Source organism: Ornithodoros turicata, chromosome 1 (assembly GCF_037126465.1).
Source record: "Ornithodoros turicata isolate Travis chromosome 1, ASM3712646v1, whole genome shotgun sequence".
NCBI lineage: Eukaryota > Metazoa > Arthropoda > Arachnida > Ixodida > Argasidae > Ornithodoros > Ornithodoros turicata.
The window spans coordinates 23,665,260-23,692,089 of NC_088201.1; the positions used below are offsets into that span (position 1 = coordinate 23,665,260).

General features: G+C 46.1%; 1 protein-coding gene and 1 long non-coding RNA gene across 3 annotated transcripts in view; one reads left to right on the forward strand and one right to left on the reverse strand.

The window, feature by feature from the left end:
* Positions 1–1,156: 1,156 nt before the first annotated feature.
* On the forward strand, positions 1,157–6,569 carry LOC135377672 (uncharacterized). The gene is made up of 6 exons (XR_010418173.1): positions 1,157–1,222; positions 1,957–2,056; positions 4,676–4,754; positions 5,022–5,230; positions 5,650–5,766; positions 5,839–6,569. It is a non-coding gene; the product is annotated as an uncharacterized LOC135377672 (long non-coding RNA).
* The window catches only part of LOC135377671 (transcription factor LBX2-like), a 208,358-nt gene continuing 182,738 nt past the window's right edge, over positions 1,211–26,830 (reverse strand). Inside the window, exon 3 of one of the 2 annotated variants that reach the window (XM_064610263.1) lies at positions 1,211–4,717. In XM_064610263.1, coding sequence (XP_064466333.1) covers positions 4,338–4,717 — 380 coding nt within the window. In that variant the 3' untranslated portion in view covers positions 1,211–4,337. The remainder of the gene's footprint in view (positions 4,718–26,830) is intronic. The other variant, XR_010418172.1, reaches the window with a different exon arrangement.

Below are 26,830 nucleotides of genomic sequence, written 5' to 3' on the forward strand. Positions count from 1 at the left end.
GTGGCGAATCACGGGCGAAGTGATGCATTTAACGCACGCTATGATCTAACGACAAGTTGAAGATCGGGCCCCAGAAAACCGGACCACCATCGGTCCTCATCTTCGGCAAACCAGCTACCAACTGCCGACTAGCCGACAAGGGGCACCGTGACCTCTCTCCTACCGGGAACTAGCAGGAAGAGCACAGCGACCTCCGTTCCCGGTATCCACCTGCTTGCCGGTGGTCCTCCCAGGCACTTCCTTGGGTACAACCCTTGGAACTCACAGCTCACGTACCGGCGGTACTTACGTTCTCTCACCGTGAAGCTAACGCCGCTTCCGTCCTTCACTGGGAGCACTCGGCTTACACCGCGCTTGCCGATGCCATCATGCTCTACCCATGCTCTACCCACTGCCATAACCATAAGCCGTGTGCCCAACCGTCCCGCGTCCATGTGTCGGCCTCATTCTCCACCTCGCGGTATCGACGTGGACCTCAACTTCAAGAACCACTCTGCGTCTGAGGGGGGAGTGATGTAGCGGCCCGTGGACGACGACGACGCGCCACGTGCTACTACCGCGCGCCATAGCTCATGCCAGTCAGTTCCATCGGCACAGTCCAGGTGTGAAGCCACAGGTTGAGAAGCTCCCAATCACATCCGACCCTTCGAGGCGTTCCATCATCGCCGATCAGGACTCATGTCGAGGAACGACATCTCCTCTACACATGCCCTACAACACCATCCTACTCCTAGCAGCACGCTCGTTTACCGCAGCTGAATTGACCGCAATAATGACATATTCACGATTGGTTCTAGGATAACTGCTATCGTCACGGCGACTGTATTTAACTATCTATTGCAAGGAAATTAGAGCGACCTGATTGTTTTTTAAGAATCCATTTGTCCATTCACAGTTGTTTATTATGAGGAAATAAGCAATATTTTCACTACAGATGCGTGATTGATTCGCGGCCAAAGTGATTTCTCTTTTGAAGTTATTCAGTTGCTCTTATCTTTACGAACAGTCGCTAAGCTCGACTATTCGATAAGCGGAACTGCAAAGGGGCCTCGTCCCCATCTTCCAAAGGCACGCATCCTTCGAGGAACAAGAAAAGAGCTAAGGTTGGCCATGCATGATCCCTGCGAAGCGCTTTATATTGTATTTCTTTCATTGCAGTTATTCGCCCTGGATCTGAGTCACCTTGGAACCACACACAAAAGTCGTCTCACTCTGTGTAAAAGTACTTGTTTTATTATCGTATTTGCGTGTTTGTCATGTGGGAACTTTACAATATGTTGAGAACAATGTGATATATCACAGAACTTCCTATCGTGCACACCGATGTCAAGTACAAAACTTCGACAGAGCAGCTAGAACATGTAAACGCTTGCTTTTTTAAATAGGAACTACTCATAAAACATGTGACAAGTATACACGATCATCAGTGGACCAGGTTTTCTGTTCTGTTGTTTCTGTCCCTCTTTTTCTTTTCTTTGTTTTTCTTCTGTTTAGTGTTGGGCTCGGCAAGGATGCCTGCTATTCAGCAGACTCAATTACAACATAGGCTACGGGTTATGTTTAACTCATTCTTGTTTTGTTTTGCCGACATCTTTATGTCATGCGAGATAAGTTTCATCAATATTAGATATTGCAGGCTGTGCCTGTACCACCGATGAAACGTGTGCTATTGATGTGACAATTGCGCACCAACGTGCTAGATTAAACGCTGCATAAATTATAACGAAACACAATTTACACAACACAAAGACAAGACCGCTGAATGATGAGATACAACGTTGTGAGCTGTAAGCTGAGGTAACATTTCGCAGTTGTGGAGCACCGCACACAAGGCAGGGGGAAAATGAAATGAAGCATAATAATTTTAATGAGTACAAGTTACGAACAGATATTCTTTCAACATAATACTCAATGAACACAACGGAAAGCTGTATTCGTTGCTATTTCCTTATGCAGGGTAGTGAAGATGCAACCCTTTGAAACATTGCACGACAATCGCCCTTCTGTGCCAAGGTACAACCTTCTGTATTCGGTGCAGCTTTCGCATAGCTCTTCGGTAAGTAACATTCTTGCATGCGATGTATTTTTGCCAATGAGTGGTGCCGTTAGGTGATAATTATTAATGCGGGAGTTAAGAAGTCGTTCAATTAACTCAATTCTAAGATCAATTAAAACATTACACACTTTATGCGGCGTGAATACAGCATGCGCGTTACCACCCACATTTCAGCAAATTCATGACGGGTGGATGCACTTCGATTCAAATACAGCTTCATTCAAAAAGCCTGCACAATAGCCAACTATGTGAGGTGTGGTATCTCATACAAGGTATGCCGGTTGCAGGATGTCAATTAAGCGAGACAATACGCCTCAAGGTTGTTTAGACTTGGCATTGTTCTTTTACATTTATGTACATACGAACACAGCCAATATTCGACACATACACACTTCTGTACACACAAGCACCCAGGACTGGACGAGGCACATAACTAACAGTACCTGTTGACGCTTAGAAGAATAGGTGGGCCTTGCCAGCGATGTCGACTTTGAGCCTCATATACTGACTGATGTACGCCGAATGCCCATCTACATGCAAGTGAGGTGGCGCGACCTGTGCCTATGCTAACCGTTGTCAGCTTTGCAGAGTATTGTCAGTACAAAAGACAACGCCATTTGGATGCCTTGAGACGCCATATATGCGTATATTGAGGGATATTCCTACATTTAACGTGCAACATAAAAGTCACTCACCAGGTATTTGAGCGAATCTGCCCTTCGTACGTATTTTGACAACAACGAATACTCGATGTACTTTTCTTGACAAACTACGTTACAAACGTAGCTTGCACATTTTCAAAGTTCTGCTTTTCGGTATTATTTGCATTCGTTTATTTATATTTTGGGATGTTTTTACGCGAACGTCGCTGCAGCCGTAACACATAGAAAAAGACAGGGTAAACTTGCACATATTCGGACGCCGACGCCACTAGACACGCAGTCTAATCATGGTTATCATTGACGCATAACTTTGGTTGTGTGCCTTCGGCTCTTTGTATGCATGTCTTTCGGCTTGCGTAGGATTCCGAAACATTTCATTCGCTATGACTATACTTGTATTCGCTACTCTATATCTTAAACTTAGAAAACACTAGAAAGAGAGCCATCCAAAAGAAAACAGAAATCTGAACTGTAAGAACGAAAGTGTACGGCTGGAGAAAGGGAAGCTGCTGTATGTACTCGTTATTTATTCTCAATATCGTATCAACATCCACTGTACAGTTGTCTTCTGTATATACAGGGAACAAAAATAATTGTCGGTTATCTTTGTTGACAGAATAATAGAATATTTACACCAAGTTTACACTGCGATGCGCTTTTTCCTACATGCACTAGATTTTGTCCTTATTAAATACGGCTATATGACTGGCGACTCAAAAATGACAGTAAAAAGCCGACTTTGTGGGTCAGCTTTGTAGATGAGCTATGGACGTCAAACCAGATGAAACTACTGGCTCTAAACTGTCATATAGTGCCAATAGACTACATGGTACATCTAAAAGGAATCGGATTGGTTGCTTGCACGATTCTTAGCTCAAAAATTCAGCATGAGGGTGTGGACAAGCAAGCATCTAATTTCGATTGAAAATCCGCACTTGAATGGTTTGGTAACAAGGTGCGTCTTCGAGAGATTCCTTGTCAATCAATTGACATTCAGAGCACCTGTCGATAGTGTCATAGCTGCCACTAAAGCGACCACCTTAAGTCCGATGAGGAACAGCAAGAACAACAAGGACACCAGCACACTAGAAACAAAAAGTTGCTTTCTAAATATATGTATAGTGGTGTGGGCGCTTGTCTCAATGCCGGCTATATTCGAGGTTTCTCACAGTGACCAGCAGAGACATGCGGGCATGCGGATCGATGGGGCTGGACAACAATGAAATGCCTGACAAACAAACGCGCTATGCCAGGTCATTTCTTCGCGCCAGGGATTTAATACCCGCACTTGGAGCAGCGAACACGTAATGATGTAATGGTATGGGATACAGCAGCCCGCATTTCAAACGGGTGCCAGCTTATCTCGACGCTTAATTTGCACGATAATCACAGTCACAGCAATCCCATGAATTGCTTCAAGAAGCTAGCCGCTTCTAGCTACGCATCTTGACCGGTTGTTTTCGAACAGTCTGTGATGTTACAACGAAGACTATGTGACGTAATCGCCTGTGCGGCTGCCTCCAACTGATTTCAGCGTTGAAGGACTTGCGTTCCAAGATTTGCCATGGCAGCCGTCAATTTTTACCCGTGTAGAAGCACAAAAAGATGGCGACCGAATTTTAGTATCTCGACGATTCGAGAGAAGGTGGCCCACTGGGTGGCTTATGTATGTCCTTTTTGAAACTGCTTAGGTCTTGAATATTATCTATTAGGGTCTTGTGTATAGTATGGATCTTGGCGGCATCCATGTCCTTCTTAAGTTCCTCCATGTCCCTCTTGAGCTTGGCGCGGCGATTCTGGAACCACGTTATCACTTGAGCGTTTGTGAGCCCTAAAGACTGTGCGATTTCGTCTCTGTCCGCTGGTGACAAGTACTTTTGGTAGAGGAACCTTTTCTCCAGTTCGAAGATCTGGTGGTTCGTGAAGGCGGTTCTCGACTTTCGTTTCTTCTTGACAGGTTGCCGGCCATTGAACGAGCCACCGTTTTCCCTCGAAGCATCTGCAAATAGAAATAACAAACCGTAAGAACGTAAGAGGTGCGCACGTTTGATGATGCGTTTACCTTTCCTTCTCTCTCTCTCTTTTTTTTTATGAAACAGCAATGTATTGTTTGAGCTTAGTACACTACGATTATGAGCACCACCAGACTGCCGTGCCGTTTCTGTGGTTATGCTACCTCTGCGGTACTCTCAAGTAATACCAGCGAAAGCGACTAGAAGTATAACGTAGGAATGGTTCGATATCGTCTTCACTACGCTGTCTTAGCTCTTCGGTGCACGCGTGATTATGCTTTTTCGTTGCAGAGCCTTGATCATTCTTATGAGCCGCTGAAAATGCGAACGAATAAGAGGACATCACTGAGGTTTTGCCGAGGCAATCTGAAGCAACTTCAGCCCTTTTGACCTCTGAACGTGCCACATATCGAACAATTCAAACATTGCATTCAGACGAGAGAAACAGGCTCCCTATTTCAACTCAGTTATTCGTTATTTTGGCTTCCTGTCAAAACCAGGTACCACTCTTCCAGCACTTCATAACTGTTCGCATAGCTGGTGACCTCCACATATTATCAGAAGTAATAAAGAAAGAATAAAACGCGCTGCATTTGCCACGGACTATACGAACGATTCGAATTATGGTTCCGGCCTTGCGTTTTATTCTGTTTTATTATATTTTCTTCATTTGATAATAGCACGTCCGCAGCTCGGTGGCCAAGCACCTTCTGCGTATCGCTTTCCTGAAAACATTTTTAGCTTCAAAATGAAAAAAACATATCACATAAAGCAAGTGCACTAACGTGTGACTAAAGTTTCAGGGCGTGCATCAATGCACCAGCCAGTTCGCCAGCTATCACGAGGAGAGGGAAATCTCATGCTAAAAAAACTAACTTTCGAGACTCTTTAGCACTTTTCTTTTTTACTCCTCTGACAGCACAATCACCCATTTTGCTCTGCTGAATCCGCTTGATTTATGAAGGTGAACACAATGGAGTAGCCAACGTGGTCATCTACGGTACAGACGCCTCGGATTTGTGTGAAGCGATTAGCGGTAAGTGTGTTGAGGTGCAGTGCGGCTTCTCTTTTAAAGGAGCTTCACCGCGGGACACTTCCCACCGTGCAGGAGGACCGGAGTTGGCCACTTCTTCAATGAATGCTACCGTGATGTATCACTTCACTTCGTCAACAGAAAAAGGCGGTGCTCGGAAGGGCTGTACGAATTACATTGTTGTGAGACTTCCCCACACTATGAACTCTGCCTTCTGCAGGAAAGCGTGCCTGACTTGGCTTAACGAGGCCCTCATGAACTTCCTTTTCGTCAAATGGACCGCTGCGTGAAGAACTGAAATTGTCAATGGCTCTCACGTGAAGCTGGGACCATGATGTTCAGCTTTACAGTGTGTTTTGTAGAGCTTCGGGCCTGGTTCCTTAGATCGTTGGAATCTTATTTTCAGATTAAGCGTACGTAGATGGGGCTAGACCGTGCTGATTAGATTGAATTTGTGATGAAGAATACCTAGAGGTAAGCCGAGCAGTAATTAAGCATGGCCGTCACAAATACGTGGGAAGAGGAATATGGTGATTGGAAGTAAATGAGATGAAATTAACGGAGGAAAATAATATAGGCGGAGGTACAGAAATAACAAGCCGCGCGCGACGCATGGCGTGTCCCTTAAGTAAAGTGCATTGCAGCCATAGTATATGTCGCTACCGTATAGTGTATCGAGTCACGTACTCTTAAAGCGCGTACTGGTTCATAACGTGGTTCACAGCTGAACACAGGTTAAGGCCACACTTCTTGTTATGAGCACAGGCAACCAACCGTGCTGCGAGGTGCGAGACCACTTTACCGATTACAACATATTTGCTCCTCGCAGAGCTGTATTTCATGTGACACAAGCCGAAGACAGGTTTTTTTTAGCTGGTTGGGGGTTTTCACTCGGCTAGAACGTTACAAGCCTGTGCTGAAACATGCATAACAAAGACTACTTTTCTGAAAATACACAGGTTTCTTAACACGTCGCATTTTGAAGGTGTGTGCAACTAAGTAGTCCAAACTAGACTATAGTTCCAGTAGGCCTTCGACGAAAAAACGAGACGAAACGAAAAAAATATGGTAGGTGCTGACGTATAGCGAGGCCTATAGCAGTGTTACATACTTTTTCAACATCTTACGTGGGACGCTGTGCGTCCGAAGTTGAGAATATGTTTTAAAAAAGACAAGAAATTGATAAGAACTAGCGGTCAAAGGAAAGCGAGTACCGCCGCAAACGCTTTCCAGCACGTTCATGTCTTTAGCAAGTGGACGACTGCCTGTAGGTCTGGCACCTGACACTGAGTTGGCCAGAAGCCATGGATTTCGCAAGTGTTAAACAACGTATTCTATATAATCTAGCAGAGCGTATACGTTGCACCGGACTTCCTGAAGGTTGTTTCCCGCTGCTATAAGCCTGTTTAGCGGATCAGCTTGTTCAGTATCAGGATGCCGCAATGACATGGAGCAGCCTGCAGACTTATACTATGCCCCGTCGCGACAGTTTCTGCGTGGGCCCGAACAGCATTAGAAAATGGGGCATCGAGCGCACCCGTTCCGGCGTACGTCGAGCCCTAAACTCCAGCCCTGTGTACATCCGACCCTGCCGGAGTTGACAATGAACTCTGTATATAAACACATGATACTATGGCATGTCTGTTTGCAGTCCCAGTTCATGAGAAACTTGCTGCAGGCCGTGGCATACACAAAGAGAACGCCGGAAAGGTGCCATATACGCTAACAGCGGACATAATGTGTCTGTTCGCACGCCTGTCAAGTGAACCAGAGAAAGGAAGACCCGCGTCTGCCTCGAAGCCTCTCGTCCATGCGTCGTAATTATAGCCGTGTCAAGCATCTCAGTTCTAAGACTGATGAGGATGTATGCACATGAGTACGCTGCTGAGGTGTGAAGGAAGACATGATGTGTATTATTAACTATCGCAACGTTGCCCGAACAACGCATTGAAACAACTCAATTTTTTTTTCTATCAAGTGCGTTGTTATACATTATTCATACATTGAACCTCATAGGCAGTGCAACGTCGCCAAATTAAGTTGTAACAAGGTATATTCGTTTACGACACATTACGCCGCAGGATCCAGCCACATTGAAACGAAGACCCTTATGCAAATTCGAATATACGGGGTTCGATTACACTGCGCTGCCAATCTTCCGCCTCGTCCAGCACTTACGGACGGTGGAGGTTAGTCTCATAGCGGCATGTATGCCGGTTGTGATGGGATATAGAAAGTCCGGGGAAATCCAGGAACACCTGGCTGCTCTGACGTATGCGCGAGAACTGATCACCGGAAATGAATGGCTACCCATTGCACCTCCTGAGGTGCAAATGGCGTGCAAGCGGTGTGAAGGCTCCAGCACAAATGCGCGTTGTTCATCCAAGGGTAGACAAAACAGCGTCTGGGTGGCCACTAATACCTCACATTTTCCTTTCGCGCTCTTGTTTTGTAGCCTCTTCCTGCTGTTTAGGCATATCGTGACAGCTACCTTTGTGGTTTGTAACAAACGATGATGCACCACGGGAATCATAGATCTGTTTTCTATCTGTACGCCTCACCGGGGTACAGTTACCTTTAAGGCAATTTCTGCTTATCTGCTGATGTGCAGGTAAAGAAAAAAAAAAGAAAGAAACAGGACTGCACTATCTAAAAAGGAACAAAACACCTGGGTGACGAGCTGTAATAGATATTTCCTTTCGCGACTGGTGGTAACATATATAGAGTACTGGGAGCGTCAATATGCAAAGGTACTGCGTATATAGTACCCACCTCGGGATTGTGAGCGATACATAAATGCGGATTCTGTTGCCTTTGTGCCATTAAACCCATAATCTCTCTCTCTCTTCCAAAAACGACGCTAACCGCGGTATTATCTCTTCACACAGAGACTTCAAAAAACAACAATGTACCGGAGTGTTATCAGTCTCACATTCATCTCTACGTTTTGATTTTTCTATCTAATCTAATCTAATCTAATCTAATCAGTGCGACACTCAAAGTTTTTCTTCCTCCTTTTGATTCACATAAACTTCTTTTAAAGAGCAGTTTCGCCTTGAAAGACTCCAGTTGCGGGTCGTGACATGTACGTGAATCCGTGAAAGAAATGACATGACTTTATGCGCTCATGTTTTATGGAAGAGCCCATTTTCTTCTAATGAGTAGTCGCAGATTGAAGGGGTGTCAATTTCGGCAGAGCGAGCCCTGTAATCGCATTTGAGAAGCACCACAGAGGCGGTGCTACATTGACCAGATGGCGCCTATGGAGGTACCTTGCCGCTGATTTGTTACCGTGGCGCGAAGCGATTAACAGCCGGCCCAGCGGGGCGACCACCAGTCACGTGTTCCAACGCCCGAAAGCCATTTATCAACTGCGAAAATAACGTCATTAGCTGCGTACACTACGCTATCACCAAATGGAGCTCACGGACAACAGGGCCATAAATTGCAACGCAGCCGAAACCTTCAGTAGCTGAAACGTTACTCTCACTGCACTTTGTTGAGGACTGAACAAGCGGGAACCCGCTGCCACCTGCCATTCAAATGGCCAACGTGCTTACCCCGTACACGGACATTAGACGAATTTCATATGTCGGCATGGCGTCTACTGCTGGGTCTTTCAGCAGAGCTGCCGTCCTAGCGCATCGTTTCTCGTTTCGGTAAGGCAAACGGGGGCAAGGCGAAATAGGTACCTTTGGGAGGGTGATTTCGTGAAGAACGTAAAGCGTAAGCGATACGGGGAAATATCTTCCACCAAAAAGAGAAAAAACCGACGCCGCTATAAGCTGCTATTTCTGGCATGATGCTTCATTTGGCCCAATAAAATTCGTAATAAACGCGGTAAAAACATTACCGTGCAGTCCTTGCGCTTATGGCTATTAAAACTTTGTACTTTGAAAATGTCCCCGCCTCCCGCATCTTTGACCGCCATTAATATCCTTCCGTTATTGTGACCGCACGTCTCACTATCATAATCTTTGGCATTGCAAGGGTCAAAATCACGGGACTGGTCTTAAACAATATACTTTCTCGTTATTCCTGCATTCATCATTAAGACTTCACACTTGTAAGTGCTACTACAGAGGGGAGTTTTGTTAGTTAAGTCAGTTATTAAAGGAAGGTGAAATCGGCACCCAAATTTACCACTGAGCAATGATAAGTGTCACAGATGCCACATCGAACCAGTTGAAAGTATAATTTGGCATATTCGCACTGTCATCTAGCGACTCAATAACAAGTATTCTATATTGACGATTTTGTCATGTATGCTAAAAGAACAGCACTTCCTGATTGTGAAACCTTGTTCCAAAGTATCCGTTCCAGAGACTGAAGTATAAATCGTCCGAACTCGGCTACTTTTATGGGATACAGACAATTAAGTGAGAAATTTTTCTTTAGGCAGGCAAAGCAGTGTCAACACAACAGGCAGTAAATAAGTAACTGACACTTACGACGGCTGAGAGTCAACGAAGTATTATTATTACTTTAAGAACTAAGCAAATATTAAGTACTGAAAATACTAATAATAATATGTCTACTAATTTGCGGGTCACCGAAGTGAGCTTCCGTCAACAGTAAGGATACTTGCACGCAGACAAGATTTATAAATAATCCAGTTCGCGCGCATCTCTAACAAGTTTTACAACAGCGACGCAACGTGTCGTCTGTCATCGCCTACAATCCACACCTTCTCTATGAACAAACCTCGATCTCCTTGTAATGATTTACGCTGCTTCGTTGAATGCGTCGACACGAAGGGCACAGCGAAAGGGAGAGGGAGAGAGAGAGAGAGAGAGAGAGAGAAAGAGAGAGAGAGGGGGGGGGGGACAGGGACACCATCGTAATCACTTTGAATATTCTACGTGTATGCCAATGTGGCTGAGCCGTTTTGAAAGCTGTGTGTGTGGGGGGGGGGATTATTCTCTTCAAGCTCAATGGAACAGGAAAACAAAAAAGAAAGAGAAAGGAACCAAAAACAAGACGAAGAGAGAGAGAGAGAAAGTGAGAAAAATACATTAAACGTTCAACACACAAATTGTGCAGTGTGGTATAGCATGCTGTTACATCAATACAGAGCTATATATACTTGGTATGGTGACATACAAGTCGTTTAGACGCATCGTCCGGCGCCAAAAGACGTTAAATACGACGTATTATATGTACTCGTGTAGATGTTTCTTAGAGCACTGGTTACGATACCCACGTGTTAACAATTTTGAGTAGCACTTACCCGTAGGTCAGACACCGCTGACCACATATCTGACCGCACTGTGACCACAAAAGTCTAACCGCATCCTGCTGCATACCTAATGACATATAAATTACCTCACAAATGTATAAATCACCCCAATATGCCATCGGGATGTATTACGTCCCGTATTATGTCCCGATGTATTAAAAAAAATGCACGATCTGCGGCAACGTAATTACTTCCTTTTATCTGTTGGCAGAAGCGGTACTTTCTGAATACTCGGTGGGCTGATATTATTATTCGACACAAACACGTATAGTATATTCGAACACATGTCGTAATATAACTCGAGAATTACACAACATGTGGGTCCGTTGTGCACCCGAATGCTATTCAGGGAAAAAATAATAAATATAAAGTCTTGATCGTACTATCGATTTTCTCGGCGGAAGCAAGAAAAGCAAAAACGAAAAGAAAAAAAACGTTTGATTTCGCCTGGCTGTCCAGTTGAAGCCTTACTCTTCGTTTCGCCGGAGCAACACTTGCAGTCCACATGGTCGAGATGAGGGCCCACACAAAGACATTGGAGCGGCCAGTGCACACACGCGTACAGACAAAGCACGCACGTCTAGCTGCATCAATAGGGCTCGTTCCGAATGTCTCGTTCAAATATTCCGCACGGGAAACAGTATCAAGGTAATAATGAATTGAAACTGGGAATGCGCCCCCGATGTATTCCCTTCACGTTTGTCTCCCAACTGGGAGTATCCTGGAATACGATAGAGAGCTGCGCTTCTTCAGAGCTCGCCAAAGCAACATCCGTCTTCCACTCCGTCCGTGAAATGGAGGATGGTTGCATCACCGAGGCATTACCGCTGACAAGGTGTACACTTCTCCCATGGCAGAACGCGTCAGCTACATGATAGGTTGGAAAAGGAGCCCTCCTATCATATTGTGGCGCTCTTTAACTGCTGCAAGGAGGAATAATGAGATGACGCTTTCCAGCCTTAATCACCGCTAATCACAGGAGCCATAACCTGAAGACGAGCAGCCGGGGACAAAAGCAGCAGGCGTGACAAGACCCTCGGCACCCACGACGTCACTCGAGCATGCCCAAAGTGGCGGCAAAGAATTACATAAGACGGGCTTTCATGCGGGCCCTTAGATGACACGCGAATATATTATTCGCATTTCAGCAGGTGCGAAAAGCAAAAAGGTGGCTTTTTGGTTCCCTGACCTTAATTAGCTGAGGAAGAAAATGAACGCCCCGTAGATTTTCTCGTATGGCCAGCTGCTTCAGTGTCAAGGGGACCACAAAAGAAAAAGCGCGTGAACATTACAGAAGGAGCTGCATAATATCGCGTGTGAGAACAGCGATATTATCCTCGCCAAAGTGGCAGGGCGGTGAAGAGGAATTGAAAAGCTTTATCTAGGAGGAGGAAAAGCTAGGGAGCGATGGGCGGTACCTTGGTCGTTGACGGCAGTGAGTGCTTCAACATCCGCCTTTTTTTGTAGTCACGCTGAAATTGAGGCCTCTGGGCGCGTGGTCATCTGTCGGAATTGCCAAGCGGTACGCTTTGATGAGACCTGCCGACCGTCTTTACTGGATTTCTTAATGTGGATCTCGATAGTGTCGACCATTGTCGGTAGAAATTTGTCTGCACCCGGAGGAGAGCGCCGACACCTGTTGACAGCCTGCCCCAAAAATGCACAGAAGATTAAAGTGGTGTCGGAGGCGTTGATGCAAGGTCCCGTTATATATTTTATTAAAGAAACAGACGTTTCGAGTTGATGACTGATGAGACCTTCAGAAGCTACGTTGGCGACCACGCGTTAAAAGGTTTGAAAAGATTGCGCCTGTATCGCGAGCATCGGCATCGAGAGGTCACTGAAAAGGCCCCACGCAGCAAGCCCGTCAACACAAAGGTCTGCTTACGGCAGCTGTCAGAAGCTCCTGCAGGGAACGGCTTTTGCTCTGCCGAAGACCACCTACCGGCTGAACAAAATGCGAAACGTGACACTTAAACCATCCGTTGGCGCTGATCATTTCCAGATGGTGATGCGCACAATTCTGAATGTGACTGCGAAGTGAAGGTATGACAAGGCACTAATTTGTACAACCTTTGAACCGGCGAAGACTGGTCAATGCGCCACTTCCTCGAAGGATTGGGAGCCATTTCAGGAACGTTTTCAGGTATAGGGTAAATTGGTAGATATATTGATATTGCTGTATTGTGATGCAAGGCAATGTATGGATAGATTAATAACACCACAGATAGAAAAAAAGTCACACGGTATGTATTGTTGTTGTTATGCATGATTGATCATGCGATCCACGCTTGTATACTGACGCATGATTTCTGACACACGTAAGTGACTTTTAAAGCGATGGTCTCTGATAAAGCCTTTTTGCTTTTTTTTTTTTTTTCAAGCACGTTACCTCGATTAGATGCATAGTAGCATCTAATACAAATTGACATGCGCGAAAAGAAGAAGAAAAAAAAAAAGAAATCCCGTTCCTTGCACATAATTAGCACAATAATAGGAAAGGTAGAGAAACTCGCAGCAGCGGTTTTTAGCGGCTGGTAACATAACTGTACGGGGATTACAAGTGACTTCTGTCATCTCGAAAAATTCTACTTCACTGTGCTCGAAGAAAAGAAAAGAAAAGCATGCTGGCGCATTAGTCTAGATGTTCCGTTAAATCTGTGAAGTCGGCACAACTCTGCTTCACCTAGCGTGCACGCACGCGGCAGCAATCTGTCAGCCAAGCGTCCGTATATATGCAGCACACACGCAGATAGCAACGGCGCGAATCATCTCTTGCGGAGATAACGAGCGACAATCCACTCCTGCGCAGCATTCTTCCACAGCCTAATAGCAGCAACGCTGTTGGCTATACCCCATTAGCTTGATTTACGAGCATTCCCAACACCACCGAAAGCTGCGTCCGCCGCCGAAGATCTATATAATACAGCGCGGACGACTCTTGTTTACTGCACTCTCTTCTTTTTTTCCCCCTGGCTGTGTTCCACCAAATGCCTCTCAGCGTCGTGCATAGTTCGCTCGCTCGTTCGTTCGCTCGCTCGGGCGAAATTTACTTTCAGCCTGTGTGATGTGTGTAAGACTGCACGGGCGGAAAAATTTTTGCTTCAGCGCGGAAAGATTCCATTCCCAACATCCCTGCGCAGAATTCGTGAGGCACTATGACCATAACAAGGTTGGGTTTTTCTCAATTTCGCGAGCACGCTCGACGAAGACCGACAGAAAACGGCGGTTCTTTTCCACTGTCTCGGCACTGTGAAGACTGAGAAAGGAGGCGAAGGCGCTTTATGTCTTCAATGGTTGCGAGTGACAGATATAAAAATATATTAATTGACTGAAAGCAATCAAGCAGGCCGTCTGCAGCAGCACGTTTACATCATTGCTTTGTGGGTTCAGTTATTTAAGAGGCGCTTAAAGCATTTGAAACCAACGGTGTTAATGGGAGTCTGAATCTTAATTCAGTGCGAGTATAACTATTAAACCAAAATACATATCGAAAGGCATCGCGAGTATTTGTTACTGAAGCTTTTCCAAGTCAGATCGTGCTAATGCTCTGGGTGTCAGCCTTACCTTGAAGCCCCATGAGATGATGACTGTGGACGTCGACGAAACACTGGATGTCTAACATCGTTTCTTTTTTTTCTTTTTTTTCATCACAGGCGTTTAAGGGCAGTGCAATGTCAAACGGTATTAGGAGAACGGCTATATGTCAGACCCTACAATTTTCCATTCTTTTGGAGATTATTTGTAGCAGATAAAAATAAATGATTCGAAACTAATGCAGCGCGTTCCAGCAGGAAAAATGTGCGCCCTGCCATGCCCAGCCATGAATGCCCAGAATGAATGAAGGCGAGAAACGTCATTCAAAAAAGCAATGACTTCTCACAGGCATGGGCGTACTCTTCAGTAGAGCATACAACTGCGCTCAAACCGAGCTTTCATCAATGTGCAGTCAGGCCCTCTATTAGCAGCTCCACTCTTTTGTCAGCACGCAGCGAGGGTGACTGGTCTGTTTTAGTGGGAACAAAGAAGGGCGACGAAAGAACCCGCAACGAGCTTATAAAGACACACACAGGTGTCCACCCAAGGCGTTGATTCCGGGCGATGTCACGAAATTACAACGCCAGGGGGAGTGCCTCCTTGCCGACGCTGCAAAAGGAATACCGCCGCTTTGAAGATGCCGCCAACACTGACCCGGCGAACTCTCGGCCTCGGACCATCTTTAAGGCGCTAAACATGAGAGAGGAGGCTATTGTGCGCCGCTAATGCTCTCGCACCTCACCTGCGACTGATTGGAGACTTCACTTGGCCGCCCAAATAAAGTTGGTTCCAACCATCCGTTCAAGTGGCGGTGCGGAACGTCGAGGAAACCCCCTGACTGCACGCGGCTATCAACGTCGTAGGTGGAACCGGTCAAATGCTACCAGCTACCGAGCGAATGAACGTATGAATCTCTTTTTGCACACGGCGTAATGCCTGATTGTGCTATGCTACGTTGATCTGTCACAACTCTGTAGGGTCGGCTTAACTAATCGAAACGGTAGCCTAGTTGTTGTAAAGTACAGGCCGTCCAAAGTATAAACCGCAAGGGTTTGTCAGAAGATGCGTGACACCGCTGTTATTATCCGAGTCAATGGGGTGCGCACTGGTGGCATGTCACCTCAAGGGTATGCTGGGCGCCTCACTCGAAAGAAACAACACGGGTAGGGGGACCTGCCATAAATAATGTGGCATTTATCTATCTGTTAAGCGATATAGCTTACTCGTCCTAGGATCAGTTAATTTTGAATTACACAAGCTCCATTCCTTTGCGGCGCCCAAGAAAACTATGGTTTAGTAACGCATCATTCTAAAGGATTAAGTACTTTCGGCACGTCCGTATCAAACAATCAAAAACATGAAAAATGGAAAGCTCCATCCAGTTGGGTATATCTATTTGTCTGCGCGGAAAGTCACCGGAACCGCGAATATAAAGGGCAAATTTTTATTGCGCTTAAGTGGGAGCGCTCGGAGCGGCATTCGACGTGCCCCCCATCTTCCCTCCACCCCGCCTCGATCCTAATGATACTCTGACGACGGATCAAAGGAAGCCGCCGTCCCTGGACCCAGGCGTGACGCTGCTACGCGTAGACATGTAATTAAAACCTTGAGGTGCGAATTATGGCGGCTCTTGCACGCCTGCCTTCCAATTCCTTGCGTAAGCCTTCTTTGGGAAGAAGGAATTGCCGCCGTCTCGCCTTGTGCGGCATTCCCTCGTTTCGTACGGGCCTGTCGGAATTCGCCGATTTGCAGAAGAGGCCGCTCGGCGAGGAAGGTTTACAAACGCAGCGGACCTCGTGCTGCTGTCTGCCACTAACGAGCTCTCATCCTCTCCTTCTATCATTGTCATGGCTGCTTTCTGTCAAGCCATTACGCCTCACAACTTGGAGAGGTATCCCGCAGCCTTTCACTCTCAGGCCAAGAATGTGCCGAGGCGTGGTTCGCAAATACATGCTCTCTCAGTGATGACAACACCATTCCTTTCGATGAGAAAACGGAGCAAAATTTAAAATTACACGGGAAAGAACGTCAAAAAGTGCGAAAGGCATGCACATTTTCCTTAAGTAGCGGGTGTTTCTTTTCTGCAATCATTGCTGTGGCACCATATCCAAGTAGGCGTCACCAGTTCTGCGAAAGACCACGAGGCTTTCGTCGTTCACCAAATCGTTAGTTGCCTGCGTCGCATTTCAGTTTTATTCACACAACTTACATTTATGAGACAGCGGAGCAATTTTTCTCTTATCAAGACCCATCAGCTTCCGTTAACGTGTCTGAACTCCGCACAGGATTGTCAACGGTCTTCTGATACATTGCACAGTGGCGCTATTGCGAGATCCCTAGGGTCGTGCGACCTTTCGGGGATGAGAAAGCGGCTCGTGTACTCGCACACTTGCCTGGCGGGAAAGACACATGCTGATGGAAGGCATTCGGATAGTTCGCCAGTAAACAAGCCGACACGTCTCTGTTTTGGATCGCGCGTCCGTTCCGAGATAAGGTGGAGGAAGTCTGCCTAATTTTTCACCAACGAAATACTGCGTGCGGGATCCGTCGACTGCCACGAGCGTATGGCCGATGATCCCGCCAGTGCAGTCGAACGCGAAAGTGCTTCTTTGACATGTTTACTGTCGCTCTATGCCTTCCACCAGGCCCCGGGGAGCGCTGATGAATGCCGAGCACTCGGCCAAGAAGTGAGCGCCACACTCGTTCAAATCATCGTTCTGCCTTTGCCTCGAAAGAACACTTCAGTGTCACGTCCCGCGAACGTAAACAAAACAGCAAAAGCATAGTGAAGAAGCGCTGATGATGTCTGTCAGTGCTCGGCTTTCGCCGTGATGGGGTGCATTCAAAATTGCTCCTCGCGGGTGCTGGCTGGCTTGTCTGCAAGACTGGTTAACCATAGTCTGGCTGAAACAAAAGGCGCCTAGGGCTTCCTAAGTCGTGTGAGCGAAATAGGACGGGTTGAAGGGTTGTTCGTTGCAGCGGTAACGTCTTCGTGGCAGCTTCATCACACCTAAAGTGCGTGTTTCCGGTCTTTGCGAGTTCCTCTTCTGTCCAGTGTGAAATTATCGCGGGTGCTTTTTTCAAGGCCACTGCGTTCAGGTTACGCCAGTGAGTTTGACGCATGTCAGAGAGTTGTACGCATCCCATGTGCCATTGTTTGCGCTTCGAGAGACCTCTTTTATCTCCATTTCCGACATGTCTTGTACAGGGACACAAAAGGAGTGATGACCGGCCTTCTCTCGGGGAACAAACACGTCGCCGGCAATCTACTTAGTGATAAAATAAACATACTGAAAATGAATTTGAATTTGTAGCGTACCAGGCAAAGCGGACACATCTGGTTGACTATTTAAATAGTCTTTCCCCGTAATATCTAATTCGGGTGCAGCTAAGCGGATGCAGCTCAGGGGGAGATGCGGCACTCAATATAATTTGCTGTACATTGCCGGACTGTCGTCCGTTCACTGGGAGGCTGACGAACTTCTGGCCCTGAGATTTATGCTACTACCATCGTTACATAAAACGAACATGATGACCAATATGACATATACGTGCTGTTAGTCGAAGGCTCAATCCGAAGTGAAAAATGATTGCCATCAACGACAACAATAAATGATGGAGAAGTGATGATGACATGGTATGTTTCCCCGTGGTAGCCACAGGACCCTATACCCCACTTCACAGAGGTTAATATGAGAGGATTAATTAATGGTGAGCGCGACGCGAAGACAGGTCGGAGTATGTTTAAAGCTCTTCCAGGAGGCCAGTGGCTTGCACGAAAGCAAAAAGGGAGCGAAGAGCCCTGCACTGATGCGCAGGGGAGCTCTATGGGCCAAGTACGTTGGACAAGCTGAATGGTCTATGGTCAAGGAACTCAAGTTGGCGTCGAAACATCGAAACACCAGCCGTCCACACGTGTACCGGTCACAATCCTCGATGATATGGGGGAATCGTATGGGGAATCAACGTATAAGAAGTGATGTTATAGGGTTTCCGGCATTTACCGAAAAATGCCGAAAAACACACGCTGAAGGTATTTTTGTAAATTCGTCATTTCCCGAAAAAAGTCCGAATTCCGAATATATCGGTAGCAATAAACAGCGTTGGAGAGATGCACGCTCTTATCCTCACCTCACTGGGGTTTGAGCGTGGCAAGCTCGAACGTGGCCACAAGCATCACATCGTCAAAATGTGTCCTACCTTTTTAAGCATTGCCATTCCAGCTTCTACTGGAAATGTAGAGCGCATTCTCGAAACTGCGTGTTGCGAACCGGAAGGAGCGTTCTGCCAAGTCGGATGATAGCATAATGATGTATAACAAGTTCTACGGGTTTGTGATTTGATATTTTTTTATTTTATTTTCTGGAGTAAACTTTTTTTGTTTCTTTGTGCTCTCTGATTACTTAGAAATGCCAGCTCGTGACCTTTTTCCCGTAATATAATATTTCCCTCGGATGCGGGTAAGTAAGCAACGAAACTCACGTGAAAAGAATTCGCCAAGCTGTAATTTACCAGTGAATAAAAACTGCCTGTATGAATAAAGAAACAACGTATTCCATGTGCTCTATTTCTTTATTATTCACCCTCTGTCCTCCGGTGTCCAGCATCAGCGAGCCTGTCGTGACGTTGTTCAACTGCCAACAACACCGCGACGAGCACCAAGCGGTGTATATAGAAACCAAACGATGTCCAGCTATTAGCTAAACTCTCCTGGACAGCGTTGAAGCATATATAGGAAGTCCTCATGCACATTCATATGCGGGCACACACGCGATAAATTTATTAAGCTTGCCACCAAACTGGAGATTAGTAAATGGCGACCTCCCTCATCTACGAATTGCTTTGTATGTGCGTCATTATGATAGCTTGTTGCCCGCTCGCTCAAGAGCGTATTTACATTTCAGATGCCTCCTTTGTTGCGAATATTTATTTCGCAATAAACAACCTGGGCGCGACCTCAGGGTGGAAGCGGGGCATAATAACGATGCTGGATAAATTATATTGTGGGCAAGGCCGGCTAAGCAAACAGAATACACTGCACACAGGACACATGCCCATTTGGCGGATGATTAAGAATCTGAAGTCGAAATATCAAAATCTAAATAGCTGACTATTCTGTGTCTGTGGAGTTGCTATGGTATAGGTAGAATGGAGTCAGTAGAATAGTTGTTTCGCTTAAAATGGATGCGAACTATATAGTGTATATCCCTCCTTTATGCCTGCTGTTTAAACGGGGCATAGAGGAGCATTCATTTGGTCAGGTGTCATCTGTGCCATTTATGAGGGCATTCAAACCTCATAATGAGAGAGCTGTGTTTCATGAACGTAGGCTACATTCCTTGAGAGGTATCACAAATCCCTATTGACCGGGACCTTTGGGTGCTACGGTGTGTCATCTACGGTCTACATTTGGAGGTCGTACAGATCCGGCAGCATCACTCATCCATCAAAGTATCTCCTAGTAACATGTAGTTGACCGTTTTCTGTCGTCAAGAGAAGAGTCCTGCCGGGGACGTCTGGGAGGATAAAACAAACATAAGACGTGCTCAACACCCCCAAGATCTTGTTCTCTACCCCATAGCAACCTATATCGGAAATGTTAAAGAGTGTAGATTCATCTCAGTGGGCTTTCGTTTAGGTACGGCGGGTACTATAAGCTCCGAAGTCGCATGGGAAGACGTTATTTAACATGCCCACCCCAGATTTGGCAAGGAGAGAAGCAAACGTCACAGCAGCTAAACAGTATTCTAGGTTTATCCCATGGAGGAAACAAGTGCTTCCTTCGATGCACAAAAAGAGGTACTCGTTCACTTCGATTTGCTTTCAGTTACCCCTGAGACTCAGTCCATGATCGATAAGCGAAGTCTCTCCCGCGCTCTTCGAGAATGCAGCGGCACCCAAAGACAATCCGACCCCGCCGCCGGCTATGAGACAGATATAGGATGATTTGCACTCATGGGTGGTGGCACTAGCTTTACACCTCCCCACCAAGAATGTCCCAGGCAAAGAGGTCCCCAGTGGAACTTTGAACAACTGCAAAAGTGGATGCCACAACGATATGCACAGCACATGGGAAAGCAACACCAACGCTGTACATTCCACGCTCCGCCATAGTCCCCAACTACGCACGCACACACATACACACAAATCTTAAAGATCCCCGTCGAGGCAAGGTAGGGCGTAAGTGAGTTTTCCATTGTGGTACGGCAAATATTATAAGCTCCGAAGTCGTACGGGAAGAGGTTGTTTCAGATACCCGCCCGCGCTTTGGCAATCAAGGAAACAAACGTCACAGCATAGACAGTATATCAGGTTTACTCCATGGAGAAAACACCTCTTTGAAGTGTCAAATCCATACCGTTACCCATCGGCCCAAGGTTCACGAGCAAAGTCTCTCCAAAAGCCTTTCGTTTTTCTCCTTTACATATCAACCCTATCCCACGCTCAGCGAGAATGTCCCCAAGGCATCGAAAGGCAATCCGACCCTGGTTATGAAACACCGGGTGACAGCCGACTTTATACAGTCTCACTTCCTCCTTGTCTTCCTTTTTTTAAAACCATTTTATTTCCATTGATTCTTGGGAGACATAGGCGTTACTAAGGGGTCACGAGTGTTCCTAGACTACCTTTCTTTGGAATGGCTTTATGAACAGGTTACATGCTGTTCAGAGACTCATGCTGAATGGGCCAGCCACGTCGAAGCAGAGGAACTTCGCCTCGAAATGCAATTACTGCTTGGAACACGGCAAAGAAGTGGCGGGCATCCCCACAACCACATTAGAGCCCACTATCTTCCTACATCATGGGGGAGATGACGACATTCCCCCCGAACTGCGGGGATCCCACACTGACTCCGCCCTCTAAATTGCGCCCATCCGATCTCGATTTCCATCATCTTATCTGATGAATGCAATGGTTTCCCATCCCATAATATCCGTGTTTTTCCTCACAGAACGCACGCGTGTAGCAGACGTCTTATATGAAATGATTTCAAAGCGGTCTTTCAAATAGTGGCCAATCATTTCATCATGTTGTCAGTCAACGGTCCAGCTTAAAAACAGGCCGCCCATGCGCGCCACCGAGCCGTCAATTGCGCCGACCTGTATTTGCTCCTGTCTTTGCGCCGCTTCTCGTTGCGTGCTTAACGTTCCTGTCGACTTGGTTCTTTTGCTGCATGTCCAAGAAAGCCCGCCACTTGCGGCCGCCCGTCGAATGGATGTTCGACATCAAGTCAGTGGCAGGTAATACTGGTTTCGGGAGAAGGCTTGCACATAAAAGTGGCGGCCTCGTCAAGATGGTGCCCACGTTTCAGAGGTGCACGCCGGTAGGAGAAGGAGCCACAAAGTAAAGACAGTTGTGCTCAATCGAAGCGATTCGCGTCGTTATTCTATCGAGAATCTTCAAGTGCACGTCCTTTTGTCATTTCATGCGCACGAATTAAGTTGTCTGCCGCGAACCGAACGACAATTCTACAAAACGTTTCTACACGTAAAAGGTACGCGGCTTGTGACTCATTAAATTGCACTGCTATGTCGGCAGCATACAATTCGTGTTTCCAAAACGTTTGCGTTAGAGAACTAGCTTGTCAGTTATGAATGGAAGTGCCCCAGGACGAGAGCCGCCGATATTTCGAACAGAGACTGTTCACCTTCAGTCTCTGTTCGAAATATCGGTGGCTCTCGTCCAGAGGCACTTCCCTTCATACTTCATTACCGGTACGCTGGATTTTGTACCATTCTAGTTTGTCATTTGGCTGAGTTAGTCAGTCTTATTTTTATTGCTCAGGTTTTGCATCACCTATGCAAAGCTATAAGTTGTACAATAAACATAACTAAGATAGCAACAACGCAGCAGTCAAAAGAACGGCACTGGTTGTATTCCAGTTAACATTTCCTTTCTTTTTTTTTTAAATAAACATATCCCACCCCCACCCCCAGTTACAAAACACTATGCTCGTAAATGGACGGCACATGATATAGAAGTATCTACGACTAAGGTGAAATAAGGGTCCAAGTGCGCTCTGATAAAAGAACTTCGTCACAAAACGTGGTTGCTGTCCATCAGTCACTCAGAATGGTATCGTTATGCTTTTCTGCAGTATTCAAAAGAGAGGTGCGGCTCACACCTTTCTGTGACACCTCCTATATGGATATTGTCACAGGCGGTAGTGCTATTCTCGCCTGCAGTAGTTGACTACACGCTGGCCGCAAGGAGTAGACAGCACACTTTCTCTGCGAAGCAGAAACCATGAGGTTACCATCTAGCAAAGCTGCTCGCCCCGAGCGTGGTGTTTTGCGCATACGTTTTGTTTACACACGTCATTAGAACAAAATACCGATATAAAGTTGATTATTCGCAGCAGTAGAGATGGAGCTTCTTTTTTTCCTGTTCCTTCTTTTTGCTCTGTCTCTCTCTCTCGCCTCTTTTTCTGGTTTGACATCACCGGCTTGCAGCGTTGCGCAAGTCATACAAATACATAACGCCTCTGTAGGTCGTTCACGAAAACGGAGATTAGTGAATATGTGCAAGAAGGCAGACATGCCAATTTGAACTACACAAAGTCTCTGCTCAATGAAGACAGCGAAAGACAGCGAGGAAATAAGAAAAAAAAAAAGAAAGACATGAAGTGTTGTCAGCGGTAGTCAAGAAAGATGTCGACTTGCGATGTATAGGGCTCATTGTAATTGGGCAAATGATGCTAAATGTAGCTCCCGAAGGTGCCTGGTGCCTTTCAACGTGCACGCCGTGGGCGTCACACTTGGCGTGCGTTCATTTGCGCTGGGAACCGCGAAATGAATGATGCCAGCTCGACGGGGTGTTTCCGTGCCGAGTCGCCAAGGTAACCAGATCAACCAACCACAGTCCTTCGATAATGACTCGCCATTTTAATCATCTTGCAACTTGAGACCGCGGAGGAGCGCGGAAGCCATATTGGGACGGCTTCATAAAAAAGCGCAGCTGGCGCCATGGTCGTTGCTGTGAACAGATGCGACATCAAGCGCCTCATCAAATGACGAAGCGGCACAAAGGAAATTTGGAAATACAGCGTTTGGCACTCATTTTGTGTATGTGGTAGCGTTAGCATACGGTGTTGTTTTCCCAATAACAGAGAAAGAATAACGTGCCAAGACGCCGCGCTGCCATGTTGGGTTTTCTGTAATAGCGTATGGTAGCAGTTAAAGAGGAGTGGCACAAGTGCAATTGTGAGGTCAGTTGAGGTGAGGAGCAGGGAAGAAAATTTTGGAGATATTGGCCTCCCACAACCGATGGGCCGTCTACTCCTATTCTGCAATTATGAAGTACGAGGTACCTCATGGAAAGATCGATGTTGAGAAGTACGAGTACCTATGCTAGGTATAATCTGATACGACGTGGACCCCACTGCACTAATAAGCATCCAACACATTTTACAAGCTTCATTAAACCCGGAATTAAAGGTGTCTTTATGAAAAGACGCGAAACAGAACAGAAAACGTTTCGATGATGGTGGTGATGGTAGGAGAAAAATATCGATGCGAGCCTGCTCACCGCAGGACAAGCTACTCCAGACCTAGCAGCGAAAAAAAAAAGCAAAAAAAAAACCGTCTAAACAGACGAGAGCTGTGCTATGTTCTTAACGAAGGTTATGAATGAGCACCAGCTCCCGCGGCATTGTGGTTAGGATGATCGCTTTCCACGCCGAGACTGGGAGGTGACACGGGTTCGAATCCTGTCACCGGCAGTGCTGTCTGAGGTTTTCCCTGGGTTTTCCGAAGACTTTCCAGACGAATGTCGGCACAGTTCCCCCTGAAGTCGGCCGAGGACGCATACTAACATCCCTGTCCCCCACTGCTTCCTGCTGTCCACTCTCAATCTACCCACGTCTGTACGCCGCTCATAGCCACAGTTGCTTCGCGGTGCTGACACGGAACTTAAAAAAATGATGAGTGAGCGCTGTGCATCCTGACGTTTCGACTCAGAATTCGTTCGCATAGCTAGCATTTCAAAATGAAACTTCGAGCTTTCTCTCCTAACCAAGCATAATAGTTTCTGATTTTTAACACATTTTAGTGTTCTGTAACACCGTTAAATCTCCTTCTGGTAGTAGTAGCGGTAAATGGATAGCAAAATTTGGCCATAATGTAGCATTTCTGTGTATCGCTAAGGTATCTTTTCTTTAGAGGAATGAAGTATATGGTAATTCATTTTTTTTAAACCTATGAGTGTTTATCAGACTTTTAAATATCAATATTCCCTAAAGATCAGTGGGACTATTGAATCAGTTGCATAGAAGTAAGCGCAACTAATTTGTTCTCGTGATGTGGATTGAAGTGGTTGCCTTTAGTCGAGTAATTTGCCTGACATTTTTGTTATAAATGTATTTACAATTACCACATACGCAGGTACATCTGTCAGAGGTGCCCTTAGAGGTGCCCAGAGAGAAAGAGGTCAACTGTTCTGTGGTGTTGCACTCAGTCTGTAATTGCATTCTCAGTAATAAAAATTGGGAAAATATACCCATGGTGATTGTCCGCCATAAGGGACGAATAATGGGACGAATATCGATACCCTATATCCAACACACATGCCTGTAGGCCTCAGGTGGTGTCAATGCTTTGGCACTTGCATAGCTGTTTACTCTCGATGGATGGAGTGGTGGACATTAAGGGAAAAGGAACAAGTTGTCTCTACACACTAGGATATGTAGCTCCTATATAGTTCAACGCATTTATGGGCACATGGGGCACTCAAACCAATGTCGAACAGTGTTGTTGCACTGTATACTGCAAGTTCTTATCCTTACACGTACTGTACAGTGCTCTAGTTATTATCTACGTTTCCTTTATATGAGCACTTTCTGGCTTGCACTGCGGTCTCCGCAGGAATCAATTTTGTATAGGTGCCGTCATTCCGAGTAAAGACTGCAGACAGCATTTCATTAGGTACTATCGGTTGACCTCATACGTCTTCTTATCAACTGCCTTTGATGGACGTTAATGTACATGATTTATTTCGACTTCGCCTAACCAGCTATAGACGGCGGAGAACATGGCCGAGGTCGTGTTCCAGCTCTGCGTGATAGCACGAACGATTCCTGCTGTCAGTGGGCGCTGATTTCAAATATAAAAGCCGCTTTTGACTCGTACGTAAAAGCGGGTCACGTACACACCGCGGTAGCGATAGCCATGCACGCCGCCGTGCTTGTCCCATCATCCATTAGAGGAAAGCGCCATCAGATAGGTGGGCGGCGCGCCCTCAACGAGCATTCGCCCGCGTTTTGTCCCTATACCTTGTTTCCACACGCCTACCAGCGCACACGTAAACGCTACCGAAAGACGACAAAAAAGGGAAAGAAATATACCGGGAACTGAAAGAAGGCCCCAAACCAAGCACCGATATAACGGTGGCAACGCCTGACACCCGTTGGGCTTATCCGTGAGGTGCCCCGCGCAGTACTCATAAATTTCAGGGGAGAAATGCAAATCAGCTGGTTCCTGAAACGTGTTTTGAAGGACTTGGTCTGGCCGATTGGAAACAAAAGTGCTGGAGGGATATCGCGCTGCACGATCTGCAGGGCTCATCAAAACTATATATAATCATAGTATTGTATGCCATTTTTGGAAGTATTACGGGTACATTTCTTCTTTATTGAGAACGTCTTTCATTTCCTTTTGGCGAATAGGCACACTGCAGCTCTAAACCGTGAGATCATACGATTCGATCTTGTCAGTTGACGCTCGCTGCCAGTACTGACGACGATCTTGTTTGATGACTAGTAGCCATTGCGTCGTTGAATTTTTGTACCCATGCTCCGTTGTATTTCACCAGGGAATCGAAACGAACTAAATGTATCATTATAATGCAAAGTCGCATCGGACTGATAAATAGTAGTTCCTGCAAAAATGGAAAAGAAAGACGAATCCATTCCTACTCGTCAAGCACTCCACTCACAGAACATTAACATTATCTAACATCTAACATTGTCTATTACCTTCAATACGTTTCCCTCTCTCAACTCTCTCTTTTTTTTTCTCTCTCGAACCCAAAAGTTCCAAGGGGATTTGAAATGCCACCCAGTATCAAGAATTGTCCGATTGTCGGTTTCTCTGCACGCTATATACCCGAAGCCATTCACAGACTGTGAAGTCCTTTGTTCCGGTCTCCCAGTCCAGTCATTTTGAAATATGATGCAGTCTGTTTGGTCATGTCATGTTACTTCCTCTGACCTAGCACTCGTTTGTATTGAGAGAGTACTTCGCTTCACCTTGGCGGCTTTGCAGAGACAGCTGAAGTAACATCGATACCAAGTCC